Consider the following 23419-nt stretch of genomic DNA (forward strand, 5'->3'; position numbering starts at 1 on the left):
ATCTATTATCAAGACAGTGTAGTAGTATTTTGCTCAAACGCCGTAAGCATGCACTACATTTTGTTTTTTTTTTATCACGGGATACTCTTTATTAACTTGTACAGTTAACTTAACGTGTATTCTGCTTTGTTTTAATACGGCTAGTATTAACAGGTTTTAGATTAAAGCTACGATTCAACGTTGAATTAAAGAATAAAAATAATGAAGTGGGAATTATTATTTGGAATTTGCGTAACAGTTTTCGGTAAGCTTTTAGCATTGTAATTGGTAAATATATACTTTGTTGTTTTTGTGTTGATACTTTAAACAATGTACACTAAAAAATTACCGTAAGGACACTAATGTTTAGTGTTTACACTAAAAATACTAATGTTTTTTTTGTATTATGCAGTTCTACACACAGTAAATGCAAATTTCATTGCTCCTCTAAAGAACAAGACAGTAACACAAGGAGAAGATGTTGTGATCAGGTGAGTGGAGATGTTCATATTGGATTGGTCGGATGTTAAATTATTGACTTGTTTTCAACGGTCTTTAACATTATTGCATCATTTTTCTCCGACTTTTAGGCTTTGGAAACACTGGTGCTTAACAGTGTGCATGTGGTTTAAAAACAAGATTATGTCATTTATGCGGACTCTCACTTTTAAGATACACACTGGACACTGTAAACATTTACACCCACGACCCACATATTGAAATAAAAGTAATGGTTATATATTGATGTTATATTATGTCCATTTATTACTCCCCTAATGTACTTTTAATTACTGGTGTTCCCATAATTTAATTAAAACACCTTGACAACACATATCTGCACAGTTTTGGTAGTGTAAATAATTGCATTTTACTTCTGCTACTATGCTACTTTGGTATACAAAAGGTAATGCAATTATAGCCTAAGCTATGGTATCAGATAAGTCAAAAAAAATACTATTTCACACATATTGACATATACATATTAACATATATATAATATAATATTCACCACAATATAGTTTAAAGTAGGCTACAGTATGATTGCTATTGCGTGGTTATTGATTTTCTACGAACTTTGTGGCCTAAGTTAATTTCTCACTTAATTGCTGGCACTCAAAGTTTATGCAAAACCTAAGCATATATATATTATTTATTCAAGCTGCAAGATTTCTGCTGGTGCTTCATATGTAAAGCGGTCATGGACACATAAATCTACTGTTATTTTTGCCAATGGAAACAAGTTACCAAAAGATCCAAGAATAACATTGTTAAGCAATGAACATAATGGTAGGTAGGATTTTCTTAATTTTCACATAAATCTATTCACTCATTACTTTATCAATACCTTAATTTAAAGTTACGTTCTTTTCTAGGCATTTCTGTTGTTGTGCATTCATACCTAGAGGCCTACTAATAGTAATACTTGTAATGTAAGACTAGGCTATATCTATAAGTTATGGATGGGTATTGTATATTGATTTTAATGCAATATTCCATTTGAATGAGATTGTTACGATTAGTATATTTCTGTGTGTCTTATTATATTTAATCCTAACAGTTTTATTTGACTTTTGCTTTTTAGAATACACCATGCAAGTGAAGAATGTCAACACAAATGATGAAGGGTTTTACACATGCTCATTATATCTAAATCTTACATACAAATCCACAATGCATTTAACTGTAAATGGTAAGTCTGTTAATGGTGAAACGACATACATTTTTGCAACAGTTAAAAGCTGGTGGCAACAGGATATCAAACTATAACATGCTGCAAATACCAGTTACTGTCTGTCTGTCTGTCATTAACACTGGTCACTTTGGTCAGTATTTCTATTCCTGGAGAATGTAGGCAAGAGTTGGTCCATTGCGATTGCCCAAACACCCCGGGTGTTACAACCTATTTTACTTATCCATGGGTTAGAGCCATGTGTGTTGCTCTACCATAACCACTAAACTGAATTGCTAGACTGTGATTCGTCTTTGCTCAGCAGTGTTTAAAGGACATCATGCAACAGCCACACATCACACTGAACTGCCAATAGGATTTATTAAACATACACCACTAGTTGAATTCATTGAAATACAAGAATAACCAGAAGCCTTTTCTTTTCCACCCATAGTACCCCCTCAGTTAACTGATGTATCAGAAGATAAAACAGTTGATGAACACGACCAAGTAATTCTTAGATGTATTGCTTTTGGAAAACCACAACCAAGGATAACTTGGAGACATCTTGTGCCATCAGGTACTTAACTAATAGATTTATATTTAGAATACATTTTTATTAGTTGTGGTGTTGTGTTTTAGAACTAGGTGTTTTGAACTAGGCCCAATAGTTGTTTGTAGTAGTCTAATTGTTAGGTATTATAGCCAGTATTTTGATTAAATGATTTTTTATTTTGCTAAAACATCTGAATTTTGTGCCTACAAATTATTTGTTTAAGTTTGCATTGTTAAAATCTATATATGCTGCTCTCTTGTAAAGTTAAGAAGTCAGTTATGTACGGTCTGAAGGTTTTACTTTTAACACTATATTGTGGAACTAAAGTTTTATTTTATAGGCTATATATATATGTTGATAAAACTCAATTTTTTAATAATTGTAAAAACATGTTTATGATTAACACATTTTTATGTATTGCTTTTTACTAGCGGATGGCGTTAGAGCGACGAGTAAATTTTTACCACTTGGTTCTGTGAAGAGGGGAAGTGCGGGTATTTACGAGTGCACTGCTGATAATGGAGTGTCTTCTCCAGTTACTCGCTCAATTAGACTTTCCGTTAATTGTAAGTCAATAAAAGTGTGTGTGGGTGTTGAATTGAGCGTGGGCATTGTATCGACTTTATATTTACATTGTTGTAATTAAGAGGCTTTTAAATCGGACAAGTCTGGACATGTTTTATTTTATTTTTATGTTGGTGACATACAGTAATAATTTTTAAGTATATATATGTAAATTAGGACAGGTTTAAACATGTCCAAACCAGTTCAAACTTGTTTTGCCACACCTTCACCTTTAAGTATATTAAGCTCTTCTGTGAATCTATCATTTGTAGTCTGTAGGCTTGTCACTTGTAGTTGTGTAATAGTAATATGCAGGTAGATGTGTACAGAAGTAGATTTAAAAAGTAAATAGACCTTTACAATATTTAGCTGCTACAAGTACATTAATGGTAACCTAATAAATACATTATTTATAAGAGTTTCCAAAAATGTAATATTGGATTGTTATGTTGCAAATGTGGTAAATAAGTAAGGAAATAACGTTTCATTTCAGAGTTTTTAAGGAACTATTCCCATAAATAATAAAATAAATAAGATACTATACATTTTTTTAAATATTTAGTTAATATTTATATAATATGTATTATTTTGTTGAAATCCTATAAAGAGTATAAGCTGTCATACCAGAAACTTGTAAGCAAATGCTCATAAAAAGCAAGCGTTATATTTTTCAATCGAAACTTAGTGGGAAAACAAATGACGTCACTATTTTAAAGTGACACCTGGTGCACTGCTAACATGGCACCTATGTTGCATGGGAGACAACTTAGTCAACACTAATTCATTTAACCCCTCACAACCAGATCCACCAGAAATCGATGAGACTTTGTCACCCACTGCGGTGCTTGCACCTAAAGGACAAACTTTCTACATAGAATGTGTGACTTCTGGTTTCCCTGACCCTACTTTTCAATGGATTATGCCAGATGGTAAAACGTAAGTTAAGTTATTTAAAAAAATATTTTTGAAAAAAAAAATCTATTTTTGAAACAAATTTTAAAAATAGCCAATTTGTTTCGCAGCCGCTTTAAGAGTTAATAGGTATTTTGAAATCTAGTTTTTGTGAGCTTGTTATGTGCAAGCAAACAACTTTGTTTGCATATTAATTAATAATTACAGACAATTTAATTTGCTAACTTAGCTGTTCTCCAAACTAATTGTTTAAAGTGCATAAAATTTAAATAAAGTTAATGTATGTTTTACTATGAATTAAATTGCAATTCCCAGTGTTCACTATGTGATTAGTTGTATGTCAGCCAAATCAATATTTGCAAAGATTTTAATTAAATGCAAATCATTTGAAATATAATACTTAAAAACGGGCCCCTTTAAATACCGCAGTACACCATTGCCTCCAGTGCCTCCAGTGCCTCCAGTGCCTCCAGTGCCTAGTGAAACTAATGTATCGCCACGTTTACGTTGTTTTGAACTAAACGAAATAATAAATGTTTATGACATCATAACACATATTAAAACTGTACAAGAGATACATGCAACCACCTCACCGTCAATGACGCACGTGTTTTTACATTTTACTGTTTTTGAAGCTCCATGTGACCACTGAGCAACGATGTCTGCACGTCAACTTTTTAATAAAACTATTCTGGCAATGATACGATTTTATTCCAACGTTTCGACGTCGTCTTCATCATGCCAAACCACTTACCCTAATGCAGGCGACCCTAATAGGACGTCAAAACGTTGGAATGAAATCGTATCATTGCCAGAATGGTTTTATTAAAAAGTTGACGTGCAGACATCGTTGCTCAGTGGTCACATGGAGCTTCAAAAACAGTAAAATGTAAAAACACGTGCGTCATTGACGGTGAGGTGGTTGCATGTATCTCTTGTACAGTTTTAATATGTGTTATGATGTCATAAACATTTATTATTTCGTTTAGTTCAAAACAACGTAAACGTGGCGATACATTAGTTTCACTAGGCACTGGAGGCACTGGTGTACTGCGGTATTTAAAGGGGTCCCTTAAAAACATCTCATTATATTAATAATTTAATTTGAAAAAATAATGTTTTAAAATTTATTTTCTTTTTTATGTTACCCATTAAAAGCAAAGCCTTGGGCATAAATTAAGGATTTTAGTTCCCATATTATAAGCTTATTTCATTATTGCATTGTTCTTCAGGCTGTTTAAAATGAAACCGAATTTAATCAATAATATGGTAACTGACAGAGACCAGAGGTCCCTTGGGCAAAATTAAAATTGATTTTTTAAATGAGTTTTGCATCAAATACAACCAACAGGGATTGGATTGTTGAAATATATTTATTAGGAATGAGAACTAAGACGTAAATTAAGCTTTGTTAACAAAACAGTTAGTTTCCTAATTTTGTTATTTTTTATTATTGGACATTGTTGGACATACGATAAAATAGTTTTTTCTTGATGTATGATGATGGTATATACCACTTTTTTTTTACTGGATTAACGTTTGGGTACGTGTAATGTTTTAAACAAAGTTTAAAATAGTTTTATTACTTGGGTATCTATTCTAAATTACTTGTCACTACTAGGTTGTCTAAATTGTCAGCCATGTATAACAACGAAAATCCCTCTCCAAAAAATACACCCACAAAGTTGCATTCTTGTTAACTCGTAAGCCAGCGCGAGGTATATGAAACAGAACAAGTTACAACGACTGTCGTTGCCATGATAGGATAAAGCAAGTTGCATTCATTCATTTGTTCACATATTTGTATTCCTAGCTTCAAGAAGCAATTCAGCAACGAACGTTTCAATGTTCTCACCACCAAGGAAGGAATAAACACAATATCAAAGTTTTATTTCTCTCCATTACAACTTAGTGACTATGGCAACTACACTTGCATTGCTTCAAACCAAATGGGAAGAGTCAACACCACAATTGCTCTTTCTCGTAAGTTGGAACGCAACTTGTGACGTATATTTTGCCTGGAGTTACCTAGTTTATATACAGTTACATGTTGGTGATGTTACACCTTGTCTATAGTCATCAAACATATGAAAACTCATTAAGAAATGTGGTGAATACTTTGACTGTAAAAGTACAACACAATATTAAAAGTACTTGTTAGAGTTACACTTTTAGCATATTTGCCTGAATTCAAATTATGATTTTCTAATATTTTAATATTTTTATCTTGGTAATGTTTTAATCTTTTTATATAAAACTAAAATATAATTTTCAAGAAACACACTTGATAATTATTTTTTTCTTAATCTTTTCCACATTACAGGCAAGATTGTTCCCCCCACAAGACCCCCTCCAGGAGATTGTAAGTTTATGATTTCAATTATTTTAATTCAATTTATGGCTTAATGGAATTTTCAAAAAAACAAACATTTTAGATGGTATATATTTATAAGCAAATGTAATGTTTTTTTAAATCAGTTAATAAAATAAAACTGCCAATGTGAAACAACTGTACAACGAGTATGGCAAAAGCACCACATTGACTAGGTTTTATTTTTGTCACCATTTTAAATTTTGAAAGGAAAGTTTGTATCTTGAGGTGCGGCTAGCTTATGTGAGCTATTATACCGCCACAAACAAAAGAAACAATAATCACAGTGCTTAGGCACTTCACTAAGCTACAATTTCACCTTTTAAACTTTCTATAAACATAATAAAATTCTAAACAATGTTTTTTATAAACATTATAGCTAAGAAAAAGTATTCTGTTTATTTAAAAGTAACACAAATATCGAATGCCTTCTTTTTATAAAACATACAACTTAACATAACAACTACTTAAAATATAGTTTTATGATAATTATATTTTACCAATATAAAATATAATTATCATATATTTGATAATTATTTTTTTAATTATATTTTGATAATTGTATTTTACCAATATAAAATATAAACATCATAAAACTATATTTTAACTAGTTGTTATGTTAAGTTGTATGTTTTATAAAAAGAAGGCTTTCGATATTTCTGTTGTTTTAAATAAACAGAATACTAAAAAATATATATATATTACATAATACAGTATATGTATAATTCTTTCTTTTATTCTATGAATCATATTGTATTTTCCCAGTGTTCAATAGAAAATGGACAGGAGATGGAAAGGGGGGTAGAAATAATTCTCCGTTAGCAAAAACATTGCTTTCAAACCACATATTAATCGGAATTGTTACATCTGTGCTTGCTTTTTTGTTGTAGTGTGATGATTTCCTGTGACTGTCAAAAGTAATTGCTATTATGTATAAAAAATTATAATCCTTGTTTTGGTGCTAAATCAGGTGTGGGTTTTAAAAGACCAGAGCTTCCAAAATTATAATTTAGTTTGGTTAATAAGCAGCTGATTTTATGTTAATCTTGTTTAAAAATGCCACAAAAATACTAAAATCCTGATTTGGAAAACTTGTTTTTAATATTAAGCTTCCAAAATAACATCCCAGTAGGTTCTGCCTAAAATTTTGCCCTTTTCTAAATTCAAAAATTTTTGTTTTTACATTCAAACATTTTTTTCATTGTATGCATAAATTCTTCAAATTATTGGCAAATTTGTGCACAAGATACTTTTCTTCATGACTGTTTTTCCTACTTTTCAGTCCATTTATTGTTACCTGGCCTGTAGTTTCTTAGATCATTTTTAGATCAAGATTTATTTCCGTATTTTGCTGCCCACTATTTTTTCACTGTGTTTTAACTCATAGTTTGCAGTGTTGCCAGTTTTATTTGCTACTAATCAAGCAACAGCAGATTCAAGTGAAATCAGTTGCGAAAGAAATCACTGTTTTATTTTTTTGCATATTTTAAATGAAATCATGTAAATGTTGTGCATATTTTTTTAATTTTTGCATTTTTAATTTAAATCAATAATTATGAAACCTGGTCACTCCTACTATAAATATCATATACACTCCATTATTGGTGCTACCTTATCTACTGTTCCTTTACTTGTAAGTCATTTTGCATTTCATTTCTATTTGCAATGTAAAACTTAGAAGGCCCAAAACATAGAGTCATGAGCCAACTGTGGCCCAAATCTCTGGTGCTATGGCATGCCATGCTGTATAACATTTCCTAAAACCAAAATCGTAGTCCCTAAGCATTACCCAGCAATTCATTGCTCAATGGTATTATGCTGACCCATATTGAAACTTTGGACCAATAAAAACATGGCTAAATCCGCAAGTATATAGGGTAGTTGCATATCATATCATATTTCCTTGCCATTCCCTCTTCAAGTCTTGCTGTCATCTGTTTTAATGTTTCTTCTTCTTTTCAGGTACATGTATAGGGCATAGGAACCATGTGTTTATAGGTTTTTTTGGACATAACAGGCCACAACACACATAAACTGAGGCAGAGAAGAATTTCCCCAAAATACCATAATTTTCGTGAACGTTAAAACTGGCTTTAATAGCAACAACACCTTGAAACAAGATTGACACAGTGCCCTGTAACAAGAGATAGGGATGGACAATAAAATAACTGATGAACAGATTGCAGAATGGAACAGGTAACACAATATTCATTAATTTTGTTAGGCCGTTATTTTCCTTTCCATAACCAAACAAAAAAAATTTCAATAACATTTGTTTCATTGGGAATGTTTTGGGATATTTTTTTATTGGGGAGAGTAAGGGATATTTTTTTGTATTGTGAATCCATTCAATCTCCATTATTTATTAATGTCACTAGACTCACTATATAGGTTTTTAGTTACTGATTTTTTGCATACACCTTCAATTAATTTTGTAAAAAACGTTTAAGAATTTTTTTTATAAATTCTCTGTAATTTTTGTTGTGTTTTATTATTGTTTAATGTTTTTTAACGACTGAAACCAGTAAACAGGAAGAATTAAGGGATAAAGTCATAAGAAGTGATAGGGATTTCTCACTTTCCAAAGTAAAGTATGTTGGTGGTTTTGACGTCTCATATTCCAAAATAAATCACGAACTGGCTGTCTCTTGCATGGTTGTGCTTAGCTATCCTGAAATGAAGGTTTGAAATAAAACTTATTTCTCCTTATTTATGTATGGAATGCTTTAATTAAGTTCTATTCACACTCGTGTCACATCTGCTGCAATATAAATAACTTTATTTATTCACCGCATGATTAGTGACACAGCCATAAAAATTAGGGGTGGATTTTATACTTATTTTTGCAAAAAGCTGGGAGGATTGCAATCTTAAACCCCATGGTTGAATCAATGTGCTTAATATATATTTTCACTGAATTGTTGCGAAAACGTGTGACAATATGTCTCAATATCCATGTGTGTCCTTCAGTTATATGGGGCATATGCCCCCTTTATCAGTTGTTCTTGACTAGTGTTCTGATAGTGCTACTTCCAAGTATGTTAAAATACTGAATGATTCAAAGCCATAATCACTGGTCATTTCATCCACAGCAAGTCTACATGAACACAACAAAAGTTAAACTTAGCTGTCCTTATAAGAGCAGTTATTTGGCGTTCCGTGAAATTGAACCATTTCAACAAGAACTACAGCTTTTGAAAGCAAAGAAGCCAAACCTTGAACCACAAGTAAGGAGAATATACTTTTTAGGCAACAATTTTTTGGGGTGAAAGCCCCACAAACAGGAGGTTCTGGAATAATACGTCTTTATATTGGCCCTTTTTGCAATTGTATTTGAGGAGCGGCTTGCTTGTATGAAGTTCTATACCCTGCAAAATGTACCCTGGTGTACAACTTTCTGTCGCATACTTTACATATGCAATTTCATTGGTCTGAGAACCATGCAATTCATCAAGCAGCAATTTCACCTCATTCCTTTTTTGTGCAAGGGAATTATTTACTGGTGTCAAGGTTTGTTGTTTTAAAAATACCTCTTTGAACTGTAGTTTTATGTTAATTTGAATAAGTAGGATACTCAGTGTATTTTAACTGTTTCTTTTATATAATGGGGCCTACATTAAGTATTAAACCTAAAATGAAAAAGAGTAAAAACTATAAAAAAGCGTGCATACCTAAAACAATTAACTGCTGTATTAAAATAAGAACGACCAAACCATTAGCTTTTATATAATATGCTATTAATGTAACTATTTCTTGTTATTTGGTGGAAAACTTTAGTTGCAAAAAATAGATCTTAAAATATTGAACAATGTTAAAAAAGCCATTTCTTAATATGTTAGAAATAAGAACAATGATATATTTTGAGATATAGACTGTGAAAGTAAGGTAAAATCTTAGAAAAAGGCATGATATTTCCTTGTCTATAAGTGGTTATCACCATTTTAAATCAATTGAAAACACAAGTCAATACAGAAAGAATGCCTGAGTCTGTACTGTAGACTGTACAGTTATTTATGCTTATAAACTTTTTATTCATTCTTGCAATTTATACAATTTAGAATTCCTGTTTTTATCTTTTTCTCGCAATTCGGAATGGCCGAACGCACCACAAAAGACAGGTTAATATTTTGAAAGCTCTTTATATTCGTTGTTTGCTTTAGTGTTATATGAGGGCGGAAGACCTGTGTGAAGTATTATACCAGCCAGTAACAAATTCACTGAATCACCAGGCTTCGTATTCCCCTCACTTTTTTCCATGTAGTAAAAATATTACATTTGGGAAAGTCCTAATTACTCGTTGCTCTAAGCATGGCTGTTGTCATTTTGTGTGTTAGTTGTCCTTAGCTTCAGTTTGAATAAGGAATTTATACTAGAAGTCACAAACTGATCATTGTGATTTGTGAGAGAATATTTTGAATGAACAAAAAAGTCAATGTGTGTAGCATGTCTTAGTCCGCAGTTATTTATACACTTTATTAAATTACTATGCATTATTTCTACCATTCTGAATTACTTTATAAATCGATTTAGTGTTTTATGAGGGGCGGCAGACTTGTGTGAAATTCTATACCAGCAAACACACAACAAATCCTATACTGAAAAAACTAGCTATAAAAAGCGAACTCATTAAGCTGCAATTTCCCCTCACTGTTTTACAATTTCATGAAATATATAGGTGCGTGCTTTGTATCAATGTTATATAAGCAGTGGTGGAGCTGCGTAACAAATATTTGCCAGCAACAACTAGTACCAAATTTTAGGGAGTTCAAATTTATCACAGAATGCAATCAATTCTTACCTTTTTCAATTTCACAGAACAGTTTTTATAATCTTATGATTTTGTTTCGACACACTGTGTGATCTATGTTGTAACTTCATAGTCAGCAAGTGTAACATCCGGTATTCGCTAACTGTGTCATGATTAATGCATGTATCGTGCTCGTCTTGTTGTTCTGGTGTAAAAGTTGTCATTTGCTATTATTTTATATCAACTAAATATTAAGCCTTTAACTTTAGCATGTTCCATTTTGCAGAGTATATCGTTTGCATAGCAAATCAGCAATATTTATTTCGCAACATACTGTATTTTTATGTTGCCTATATATATATCTTCTATATATGCTTATTTTGACATATTGTATTTTTAGGCTATAAAACTGGGTCTAAAAATCTTGTTACTAAATTATAAAACTATTTCAGGTTTTCCTGTTGGACGGGAACGGCTTCTTCCACATTAGAAGATGTGGTGCAGCATCACACTTAGGAGTTTTATCCAACACCAGGACAATTGGAGTCGCAAAGAGTCTCATAGAAATACCAGAAGATGGGGTGAAAAAAACTGAAGTGATTTCACAGGTTTGTTTTCTGATTTATCCATCTATTTAAAAAAAAAAAACTAATAGAGTCTAAAAAAAAGGTGTATAACAAAAAAGGAATTTACAAGGATTCACAAATTTAAATGTGCAATAAAATGTGCCAAACTTTAGTTAATTGTGATTAAATTTAAAAAATATATAAAATAAATTAGATATTACCAATTACCGGCAGTTTTTATGAACAAATATCTGTGAAATTTATGTAGTTTTTCACAGAGTGTTTTAGCGAGGTAATTTTAGCGCTTAAAACTTCCGTTTTTATATTAAATTTGTTTTCTATAAGAAAAAACAATTGTATGTAATTTCACAGACCCTTATATGTTTCAACCTCATCGTTATTTTTAGTTTAAAAGATTAAGAGGGACAGGAGGAAATGAACTTGACATTATTTCAACAGAAAAAAATGAAGTTCTTGCAAAGGTAGTGTTACTTTATTTGTTTAACTATTTTGTATGTATTAATTATATAGTGCCTTAAATAAAATCAGTCCTTTTTTTGTTTATTTTTTGTTTATGCATGGCGAAAAAGACAGTCGTTATAAAAACGGATATTCTGTTTCCGCACGCTTATGATTAACTTGGTTTGTGTAAATTCTTTAAAAATATTTATCTTTCAAACATTTTAACTTTTCTAGGCAGTTTTGTATGCACCAAAAGCAAAAAATCCGATTTTTGTTTCTGCTGGTCACAAATGCTCGCTGGAAACTGCTGCAAAAATAGTGAAAGGGTGTACAGAAACCCGTATACCAGAACCTATTAAAATGGTATGTATTTTTTTTTTTGAACTGTTTTAGAAAAAGTGTACAAACTATATACCAGAACGGCAGAACTTATTATATTGGTTTGTGGTTTGTTTTTTTAATTGTTTTAGCAGCCTGATCTTAATAAGAATCTTAAATCTTAATTTCGCCATATTTGTTTGCAATTACTTTGTTTTTGTCTGTAACAGGCAGATAAATGGTCAAGGAAAGAACTTGAAAAGATCGAATGAAAATTATTGCGACAAATCATGCTATAAACTTACTATGCACTTATTTTATACAGTATTATGCATGTGCTGTAACATTCTATCTCTTTGTAATAGTTTTAGTTGAGAAAGATTATTTAATCTCAGGTTAAAACAGTCTCTCAGTTTTTCCTATAATTTTAATAAGACCTGACGCTGCTAATTCTTTAAAGGGCCTAAACACACCCCACGTCACTTTTATTTTTTATGGTAAATTCATAAAGCGACCGTTTTATTGATTCCAAAAATACTTTGCTTATTAAAATTGGTCCAGTATAGGCGGAGATATTCGTCCTCAAACAGTGATCTCTAGCGCTATCTTTTTTTTACTACGAGCTCCGTGATTGTGACATAGGAACGTACTAGTCACGTGACTGATTCATTCGTAAAAGCGAAACCTGCGTTTTTTTTTGTGCTTTTTTGCGTTTTTTTTGTTCTCTCGTTTTTCGCTGAAAACACTGCCTCTCGCCTTTCTGAATGAGAGCGGCCACGCTTCAACAATTTTGTCACGTGGGTAGTACACTTCTCAATTTTTTTCGCCACGCAACTTTCAAATCAGTTTTTTGAATTTCACGGTGTTTGAGCTGGAATATCTTTGGTTATACAGAACCGATTAAAACAAGTAAGGTGTCGTTGGAATTAGAAAAACACACTCTATCGATTAAAGCGAAGTACATTTGGGGTGTGTTTAGGCCCTTTAAGTTTCTAATTACCAACTTTTTTATAATTTTTTATATTGGTTTTTAATATTGTCTATTAATTGTATTGGGGTCTAGTCACGTGTGTCTGGAACACCCTGCCTTCATTTTCTTTGCATATTATTCTTGTTATTGAACAAATATAATAAAATTTGCAAACGGAATGAATTTGTCCTGTTTACATCTTTGTCGCTTTCTATTGCCAGGTTCGATCATATCTAGTGTACTCTGTTTTGTCCTGTTTACGTCGTGGCAAAATATTACAAGTTTACGAAAAATAGTAACCGCTAGATGATGCTGTTACCATACCTTAGACTGTACGTCTTAATTGCGATTCGTTAAAAATATAAAAAGGGCGTTAAACTAAATGTCGCAACGACTAATTATGTTTGGTTATACTAACATGGTTTTAAGTCATATAGTTATGACATTATTTAGATTTTAGACATAACGTAAAAATCGTAGTCTTATATTTCAATTTCTTAGCAGAACGATAATACGCTTAGCTATTTTCCCGTTCTAAGTTCCGGTACGACTACAATGTGTACAGTCTTGTCGACAATAAAACATGCACACATTAATTAGCATTGACAATTGATATGTGACCTTTATGCCTGTCACCCTGACGGTCATTCAGTAACACGCGTCGAAAGTTTTCAAGTTAATAAAATTTATATCAGGGTTTTCAAACTTTTAGGATTGTGGCACTCATTAAATCTCTGGTCCCGTTTACGCCAAACCGGATTTATGAATATTTATCACACAACACATGTCGAAACTTCTTCGAAAGCTACAGTGGACCATTTACACAATTTAAGAAACTCTAGTTTAAATTACCGCCTATAGTTGTTTACATTTTGTGCACGGGAATTAATCCCAACCGTATTACGCAAAGTTGTAGACCACCAGCGTAAATCTTCCAACATTTCTGCAGCTAAGCAAACATGCAGGACCTATATTGCGCAATTCCCTCGTTGAATAAATCGACCACCCAATCGCCATTCACTTCCAACACAATCAACAACTCTTGGAGTAGCTGTCTTTGTATGTCGAAAGTATGACGTCATAAGGTGGATTGTTGTGAAAAGTTCGAAGGTCTCTTTCTTGCGAAAGAACCTGGCTGATTGGTCACGCGCTCGACTCTTTTTCTTCCATGTTTTTGCATCCGCAATAGCAGTGGTTCCAGTGAAAAAAACGTTGCAAAAAATTAACAAAATTAACAAATTTTAAACTTTATTTTAAGAAACCACAGTGTTTTTGCTGTTACCGAAAATGTCTCCGGAAACACTGTTCGTTACCCTAGGTCAATATGACGTCATACAAGCTGTTGACTCGACGGCAATATATTGTTTCGCAACAATATGTCGCGAAAGACCCGGAGAAAAGTGTAACCGTCAGGGAAATGGACCAGGTCAAAAAGACAAAGGCACATATAGTCAGTTCATGCAGAAAGCGTGTATGTACGATATAGGTTGTTTATCAGCAAGCAGCGATAAACGGTTTATTGCGTTTAATTAACTCGATAGCGTGTGTTTTTAAGTCACATTGACAGTAGAGTTACGCGGAATATTATGGGAATTTCCTATAATGCAAGTCATGCGCGTTGAGAAAGCCGGTAATTAGTAATAGCTTAGCATTGGCACGCTGTGTACTTAGTGCTAAAAGGTTAAAGTCTATATGGCTCACTCCAAAGCACAGTAAAATATCAAACAATACTCGAATGTTTTTGCTACTGGTTTATTCTAGCATGTGTAGGCGTAATGTAGCGACACGTCCATTTGGGGAAGTAACCAGCTGTGCCCACAAAAGCATTCGATATTAGAAGAAATTAGTTTTCTTTGTTCTGCATACGTATCGGAAGCAATCGCCTTCTGTTTATAACGTTATAACATCAGCCGTTCACCGAATTCGATAAAACTGTTTATATTACGTCTTGCTGAGCACGTTGTTTATGTTTGTAAAGTTGCAGATTCGTAATCTCTCAATGACACTTCCCTACGTAGTGTTTAGGTAGGAGGAAATGCGGTCAATACAAGCAGTGCTATGTAGAGAATATAGGTATTGTTGAAGTTATATAATGGCAGATGCACTTAGACTCAAAGACTAGAGAGCGTAGGCTGCAATATTTGTGTTACTTTGACAGATTAAAACTTAGAAAATTCTGTGGTGTATGGGCGACAGCAGGATATATAGTAGGGTAGGGGAAGATGGGACAATTTTTTCATCCCATTTGGTATAGTAAACGAAGAATATTAAATAAATTATAAAAACATATTCTTAGGACTACCATAAATGATTGTTAATTGTTTAAAATACGATCAGGCTATTTGGATATTATGTGTTAAAGGTGTCCCATCTTCTCCCAGCTTACTATATAGCAACGAAGCGCTGGATTAGTATACAAGAAAGTTAAACCCAACCGAAACCCGTATCGTTTAGGTTCAGACAATTTCTGATAGTCAGTCAATTATTTCATATTTTATGGCAAAAGAAACTAGGACAGGTGGTTTATTAATTAAGTGTGAATAGATAGGCAAATGCGGGAAATAAAATAATGAGGTTTATATCCCAGAAGGCAGTATTGGTATGACACTTTCACACTACTGGGCTAGTGGCAGTATTAAGCATGTACCGGACGTATTTATTGATTTTGTTCTAAAATAGATAAATTATTATAGGTTTTGTTTCATATGTTAAAATTGTTTTGTAGAATTTACTCTGCTTTATGAATGCAATCTTACATATTTACATATATGATCATTATTATTGTATATATAGGTCATGTAGATTACGTTGGCCATACCGGGTTACTATAACAGACTTCCGTGTTTAAACAGATGTCATTTTATTCATATCGTTGTCATGTATTATTCAACGCAAAATTAAAGCAACATTGTCATTCCTAAAAACTCCGTAGTTATATTATAGTTAATTTAAATTACATGCATATAAAAACTGTAGTAACCAAACTAAATCAAAACATGCATATAAAATTAATACAGCTAAATTGTTGGTAATTGCAACGAATTAAAAATGTCTGGCCCAACCCTTATTCAAGTGAATCGTCGGCGATGGTGGATCGCAATTACTTCAGTCATCGAGAACTTAATGTTTGCTGCTGTGCTGCTGGGATGGAGCTCCTTGCTTTTAATGTTGAAGAACGAAGGTTTTTACGCAAACCTATGCGTGGTCCCTGATGAACATGGTGTGTATCAAGAATCCTTTAAAACATGTTATTTTGGATTTAATAAACTCAATGATGCATAAATGAATGCAACTTGTTTGACCTCGTGTAGCGAGCAACGACAGTCGCTATAAAATGGGTGATTATTTTTATAGGCCTCATGTCCACAAACGAGTTGCCACATATATAGGTCTATATTTCAGATACCATTGAATATTTATACTTCCCCATAGATAATATCACGTCAACAAACACTACGTCACCAAACGCAACGTCATCGAATACGACGTCATCAAATTTAACTCAACATACCGAAGATGAAATCGTAAGCGTATAATTTTAACCATATGTGTCCCAAAATGTTATATGACACCTGTTTAAACCCAGTTCTTCACGCCGTCCGGCTACCCCACCTGCGCCGCACAAGACGAGATACTGAATCGATATTTTTCCATCGGTTCAAGCCTACTGAGCGGTGTGACTGTAATCTTAGGAGTGATAATGGACAAGTATGGATCTAGAATGATCCGACTTTCGGGAACGTAAGTAAAGCTTGGTCATGTAATATGTCTCTGTCTTCTTATCTATATGGCTATACCTATACGTGCAGATGTATATTTGTACACTGTAAATATAAGCAAGTTTTAACATGATCCAGCACTATATACATAATAGTTATTATAGACTACATAAAATCCATATGTATAATGTATACGGTTAACGTTTTATACATACAACCTGTCAAAACATGTTTTTTGTCACTTTATACCAGGTGTCTATTTGCCCTTTGAATGTTTGGTTAGTACGCAAATGGGGGAACGAGTAAATAATACTCTTATACAGAAATATAGTTAGTTTCATTGAATATTTGCACTAAGAAAAGTCAACACATGGCTCTAAATCATCTTCAACCCAGTTTTGTTGACTTTGTCACCGATTTATATCTATGTTTTTATGACCCAACACCCCTAATTGCTTGACACTTTAATTGTTGAGGTGTTTGTGCACTCTGACACCTCTACGTCATGATAGGAGGTTTTGTTTGCACAGCAAGATTTCGTAACATGTTTATCTTATAGACTTGCGTTCATGACCTCGTGTGTTTTGTTTGCAATCGGCTCACTCGACACTGAACGTAAGTTTATTTAAACATAAGTAAAGTGCATGTTTGTAATCTTATTAAATTAACACAAGTCCAATTCAAGTTCAAGCGAACAGTTTACTTTTGACTTTAAAACGGCAGCAGAAACCTGGGTTATGATGGTTTTACTTTTTTATTCCTTCAATTATAGAAAGAAAAAGTTGTTATGTTCGACTACGTTTAAATACAACCGTTCTTAAATTACCTATATATACTATTATGTGTCAGCATTGCTACGGTTTTTATATTTTGCAGATTCAAAAACTTTAACATGTTCATTTTGTTGGGCATAAAAATGATAAAAAGCTACATTTTGATAAAAATAAGTTACACACGAACTGTGGATGTGAAATGGTTATATACCAGCCTATGGTGGAAACTTACTTCCCTTAAAAAATCATTTTCACCTTTAAGTTACAGCGCATGCACTTTTAAATGCGTGATGTAATAACCAAACTATTCCGTTCTTTTTTTACAGATTACAGTATTCTTATTGTTCCTGCAATATGTTTGAACGGCATGGGTGGCGTGGTTTATATATTCACAAGTTTTCCAGTTCCAAATCTTTTCGCTGAACTAAGGTCAACTATGATCGCGCTCATGATCGGGTCTTATTCGGCGTCTGCTGTCATGTATATGTTGTTTAAGGTAAAAGCAATTACAAGTAAACCTTAGCGACTCAAAAAAAAACTTTTGTAGTGGTTTAAAACACGGTTATGAAAAATATGGGACATTAATAACGGTATCCATTTTGGACCCCACAGTACTATACTGCAATTTGGGTAATTTTTTCTATTTTTTTTGTAACAAATATACAATTATCCCTTTGATTTCCAGGCAGCGTACGATGCGGGTGTTTCATTTCAGGCGATCATGTGTTTCCATGCCTCTGTGGGGTTTCTAACTTTTCTAAATTGTTATTTCAACTGCCCAGGCGAGCCAATACCGGGTCCGGACGACATTAGCTACGCGTAAGTTTATAGCTTTTGTGTTAGGGGGCGTGTATAGTTTTACGACACTGTGTCGGCCTCGTAATGACAATGATGTAGTTATACTGCGGGAAATTTGAGCGTTGTCAGCAACGAACGTTGATCATTTACCCGCAATAAATCAACTGCAACAACAAGTTTTCAGCACTGATGGTATCGTTACCGAGCCGGTTTTACTAACTGTTCAACAAAAAAGCCGAATGCTGTTTTGTTTCATATGTTTGGTACATTCTGCTTGTTAAACTAGTGGTTTGAACATAAATAATTGATGCTAAAATAAATATTTGGCTAATTTAAAATTAAACAAGAACAACGGTATAGTAGGCTAACCTGAGATAATGGGCCAATCCAACAGACTTAAGTTTCATGTCCCATTGTGTTCCATGCCGCAGGACCTCACCCACATAGAACATTATATAGAATACAATCACCTGTAAAGTTACATACGTGCTTGGTAACACCTAAGCGGGACGAGGTGCATAAAACCTTTACCTATGTTTAACGACTCTTTTGCCACGCGAGGATAAATAAGCTGCATTTATTCATTCTCTTGTCACACAGAATCAAACTTCACTTCAGCGCTTTTCGTTTCGAACACAAAATTACCGGCAAGTCTTTCTTACGTCACACAAGCACAGTGGGACGTCGAATGAGCAGCGTGGACATAGCACCTGTGGAGAACCATAACTACCTCACATCCGTGTAAGTGCTCTAGTAGATTTATTGGCAATGAGTATGACCTTATCACCTTTTTAATACATATGTCCATATAGTTGATAAAACATTGCAGCTGATAAATATGTTAGAATTTTTAAACTAAACTCCCTGAAATAAAGACAGTTTTGACCTGTTTATGAACAGTATGTATTGTCCTATATAGTCTATTTGTATTGAAACTTACTAAAAACCCCTATTTTATACACCGATGTATACACATCTCTTTGATAAAAGAGGATGCAAACCATGGACCATCTTACTCCAACCTACTATTTCTCGCCTCTTCTTCACTTCATATACCTCACATTATCCTTACAGTGACGACATGAGAAAAGGGGAAAACAATAATTCTTCCGAATCTGATTCTTTCCTGCGTGTCCTCGCCACCCCTTGTATATTATTAAGCTTCGTCACCATGTGCCTCACACAGTTACGACTCATTGCCTACATGGGATCCTTGGAAGTCTACCTAAAGTCTTCTGCTGAGAAACTTGAACTGAGCCCTGAGGAAACTATTGAAACAGGTATTCGAACTTGGATATACCTAAGAACATACATATATACATGTGTGCATGGCGAAGTATATTTAACTTATATATACAAGGATTGAGGGCAGACTATACCCAAAGTTTAAAAACAGGTTAGGCGAAGAAACCAAGCGGCTTAAACGATTTAAATACGCAGTGTATATTCGTGTATATAAGTTATGATATTAGTAAACCATTATTTTAAACCCCCAAAATATACTTCGCAATGCACAGTATATAGAATCTATTACACCAAGTTTATAAAAATTGACTACACTACGTTTAATCATAAACTTAATAATATTTAATCTTTATTGCTTTCAGTTGACTTTTATACATTTCTATTTGGTCTTTTCCAAATCAACTGCTTTTTCATGGCGCCCGTTATTGGGACTATCATGGATTGGAAATTAAAAGTAAAAGCCCAGAAACCAAAAAAGAGAGCTATCCTGGAATCCGAGAAAGATGAGCATCCATCGGTGAATGGAAACGGGCACGCAAACGGGTAAGTTGGTGTTGAACCATATAGTACACTTCAGTATACTATGGTGGAACTCCAATGACATGTTATGGGTACTTAGGTGCGTGTCACCATTAGTATATTGCGTAATCTAGAAGGTTGTAAAGCAAAAGTCGAAGCTCGTATCTCGTAAAAATTACGTCTTTAAACAAATTAAAATGTCGATTATGTTTGGTTTATTTGTGAGCACACACTGCACGGGAATGCTGCTTTGTAAACAACACTAATATACTGGTGCACAAGAATAATATGCTTATAGTAGGTTGGGGTAAGATGGGACAAGTTTGCATTTCCTTTTCTCGTCTTATTTAGTGGAAAACTAAAAAAACATTTACAGTATTATATAACTGTATCCTCACTATAGAGCGATGTTAATTTAAACAAAGTTAAGAAATATCAGATATTATGTGCTAACCACTTTATCACACATTACAATACATTGCATTTCTCAAACAGCCACGCACAAACCAACGGCAAAGTCTCACACGATAGAGAATGTCCTGAACAACAAATCAAGCACAACAGAAAACATCAACAAGTTATGAACCTTGCCCGCGCTTTCATGCTTACCAACATACTGCTTGTGCTGTTTGGTATCATTATAATGTTTGAGGAAGTTTTGCCTATTCAGGTAATAATTAAATGTAACTTATTTAGCGTAACGACAATCGTTCACGAGTATTCTGTTTCAACACCTTGTGCCCACTTATACAAATGATCACGTATTTTCAACTTTGTGGGTTCTGGTTGCTTTTGACGGGATGTTTTTTTTCTTTTTTGACTGCATTTTCGGACAACCTGTAACTACAGTGCAGACTAGCATGGGAGAAATACAACGATACGTATATTTGCAGTTGTTTGAAATATATTTACTTAACCTTTGATGTCAATTACAGGTTGTGGCGTTTATTATCCACACAGCAGTTCGTACCTTTCTGCATTCATCGATCGGTGGACTTTACGCATGCATGTGAGTATAAGAGGTGTTATTTACTGAATACGTCACTCACTTCAATGGACCTTGTGTCAGTCACCGCGAAAAACAAACACGTCCAACTAACGAGTATGTTTAGTGATAGAGACTTGTTTTACGAGTCTCGAAACAGGTCACTTCGCAGAACAATATTTTTCCTAACATGACAAGTAAAAACCACTTATGCTTGTTCTTCCTTTTCTTTTTTGTTTTCGACTTGTGGCACCATGTAAACGTTTCAGTTACCCAGACACGTACTACTGTTCTATATATGAACTTTGTACCAACATGTGGTTCTGATATCGTACATTAATTAAAAAAACATTAAAAATAATCACCCGGTGCCAAAATGTGTAATTTGTAAGCAAGCAAGAGGTGTATGAAATAGAACACCCGTGCCCTGTCACGCGATGATAAATAAGTTACATTCTTTAGTAACACCATCAGCTACTGATATGCAATACAATTATACTCCGAGCTCATAGAACATTCCACATTGGATGTAATACCTTAATTTAAATGCAACAAACTGTGTTTTATTCATAGGTACCACTTCTCACATTTCGGAAAACTTACCGGCCTCGCATCTTTTCTATCAGCAATGTTCATTCTCATACAAGATCCTCTATTTGTCGTTGTTAACTCGACTTTGGGCGGTGATCCTTTCTGGGTAAATCTGAATTCATGTTTGGACATGCATATAAGTTACAGAACGCTTGTAAACTTATCATATGAACTCTCTTCCTATAATTCTGTAATGGCAATTGCAACTACTCTCCCGTTTAGGGTTGTTTTGTCTACATCTCTATATTATAGGTTAAGTATTTGACACCTAACTGCCATATAGATTCAATCTTGTACATCATTTTGACTCTTCTTTATTTTGTCTTTAGATCAACTTCGTTCTTTTGATTCTGAGCGTTACTGGCTTCGGGTTGCCAATCTATCTGTGGAACTATGCTCGTAAAATGAATGCGTATGAACCTGTGGAAAACACGCGTGAAATGTTTACGATTGGCGAAGACGAAGAGGAGGATCCAGCTATTGCATTTGAGAGACCGGACGATCAAGATGTCGTTGTTAGCAGCATGGCTCTCGCGTTTTAGATTGTTACGTCACTGTGAAAGGATTGTTTAAGAACAATTGCTAACGGCAACAACAAGAAACTGTACAAAACGCAGTGTTAATTATTCGTGTACGAACTAAAAACTTGCCACTGATCAGACATTTTGTACCACGAGAAGATTGGTTTGTAATTGTCCATTTTATCAGCATTACTTTAAAAAGAAATTGTTCGAATCCTTAGGGTTGGGGCTGGAACTTGTAAATGTCCATGTAAGATTGGATACCTTCCATTAAATCAAACATGCTGAATAGCTTACGATTCCAATCTAATTGTTCGTAACCTGAGTTTGAAAACGTCTTTGTTAAAAATTCATCATCGTGCAATAAACTGTGTTTGACGAACTCTTGAAATATTGAAAAGGGGTTCGTGGATTCAATTACATTTTAATTTGAATCATTTCGTAATTTTAATTTCTTTTAATTTTTATTTCTTGTTTTCGATGTTATTTACCGATGTTCCTTAATTACTTTCTGTTTTAATTTGTTTCATGAAATGCTGGGTGCGTTTGCACACTGATGCCCAGCACATTGCGACCTGAATACACCATCAGCCTACGTTCAATGGTTAGCGTTGTTTTACTGATATGATGCTTGCCCACAGCAGCACAGTGTTTCTCACAAGAAATCAAGCACCCGGGAACAGTTTAGGGAAATGCGATGCCTTTTTCTTTTTTTTCATGCACAATCTATGGCACCAACAGATAGTTAGCTTTTGGTGAAAAGGTCTGTGGTGTCTATAGATCGGTTTATAGCTTACCGTTTGAATTTAACATAATAGGTATTTCAAGGAAACACAGTTTCGCGATGCAGCCGTTTTTAAAAGCAAGTGGTATATAAGACTTAAGGAATCAAAGCTCAGTCTACATCAGCGGTCAAGAAAGTATTGTTTTAGACTACTGTGGCAATATTACCAGAAACTACAAATATTAATTTCATTTAAGATTCAGAGCAAGTTAAGTTTTTTAAATCTTCGTACGTCGCAAATAGACATACCAAACGAAAATTCCATCTTGTGCACCTGCCTGACTGTATAATACCAAATTAACGGATAAAACCGTTTACCTAAAGCTGAGCGGCCAGGGAGTTATAACCATGAGGAAACCCATCGATTAAT

The 23419-nt window shown here is 33.7% G+C and overlaps 3 protein-coding genes and 1 long non-coding RNA gene across 6 annotated transcripts; 3 read left to right on the top strand and 1 right to left on the bottom strand.

The window, feature by feature from the left end:
- The first annotated feature begins 76 nt into the window (after nucleotides 1–76).
- Nucleotides 77–7146, top strand: LOC149729993 (neurotrimin-like). Its single transcript, XM_089886613.1, has 10 exons — nucleotides 77–244; nucleotides 392–470; nucleotides 1139–1266; nucleotides 1562–1669; nucleotides 2103–2228; nucleotides 2636–2770; nucleotides 3572–3704; nucleotides 5494–5663; nucleotides 6004–6042; nucleotides 6817–7146. Exons 1-10 carry the CDS (start codon nucleotides 202–204, stop codon nucleotides 6939–6941), a joined length of 1086 nt encoding a protein of 361 aa, XP_089742739.1. The 5' UTR covers nucleotides 77–201; the 3' UTR covers nucleotides 6942–7146.
- An 873-nt stretch (nucleotides 7147–8019) lies between these two features.
- LOC149729994 (endonuclease V-like) lies at nucleotides 8020–12658 on the top strand. Of its 3 annotated transcripts, XM_089886618.1 has the most exons (8): nucleotides 8020–8247; nucleotides 8577–8733; nucleotides 9144–9278; nucleotides 10110–10169; nucleotides 11251–11406; nucleotides 11772–11846; nucleotides 12061–12189; nucleotides 12375–12658. In XM_089886618.1, exons 1-8 carry the CDS (start codon nucleotides 8204–8206, stop codon nucleotides 12414–12416), a joined length of 798 nt encoding a protein of 265 aa, XP_089742744.1. In that variant the 5' UTR covers nucleotides 8020–8203; the 3' UTR covers nucleotides 12417–12658. The 3 variants fall into 3 exon arrangements, with proteins under 3 accessions (XP_089742744.1, XP_089742745.1, XP_089742746.1); XM_089886619.1 differs by lacking the exon at nucleotides 10110–10169; XM_089886620.1 differs by lacking the exon at nucleotides 8577–8733 and having other exon boundaries at nucleotides 8105–8247.
- Nucleotides 12659–16036: 3378 nt separating this feature from the next.
- Nucleotides 16037–22867, top strand: LOC149729995 (large neutral amino acids transporter small subunit 4-like). Its single transcript, XM_089886598.1, has 13 exons — nucleotides 16037–16334; nucleotides 16547–16638; nucleotides 16701–16855; nucleotides 17393–17448; nucleotides 17933–18102; nucleotides 18292–18425; nucleotides 19005–19145; nucleotides 19479–19684; nucleotides 20012–20192; nucleotides 20664–20838; nucleotides 21104–21177; nucleotides 21727–21850; nucleotides 22074–22867. Exons 1-13 carry the CDS (start codon nucleotides 16163–16165, stop codon nucleotides 22284–22286), a joined length of 1893 nt encoding a protein of 630 aa, XP_089742724.1. The 5' UTR covers nucleotides 16037–16162; the 3' UTR covers nucleotides 22287–22867.
- Nucleotides 16211–19076, bottom strand: LOC149729996 (uncharacterized). Its single transcript, XR_016385835.1, has 3 exons — nucleotides 18936–19076; nucleotides 18774–18874; nucleotides 16211–16350 (listed from the first exon to the last, which is right to left on the bottom strand). It is a non-coding gene; the product is annotated as an uncharacterized LOC149729996 (long non-coding RNA).
- Nucleotides 22868–23419: the final 552 nt, after the last annotated feature.

Source organism: Ciona robusta, chromosome 10, assembly GCF_009617815.1.
Source record: "Ciona robusta chromosome 10, ASM961781v2".
Lineage (NCBI taxonomy): Eukaryota > Metazoa > Chordata > Ascidiacea > Phlebobranchia > Cionidae > Ciona > Ciona robusta.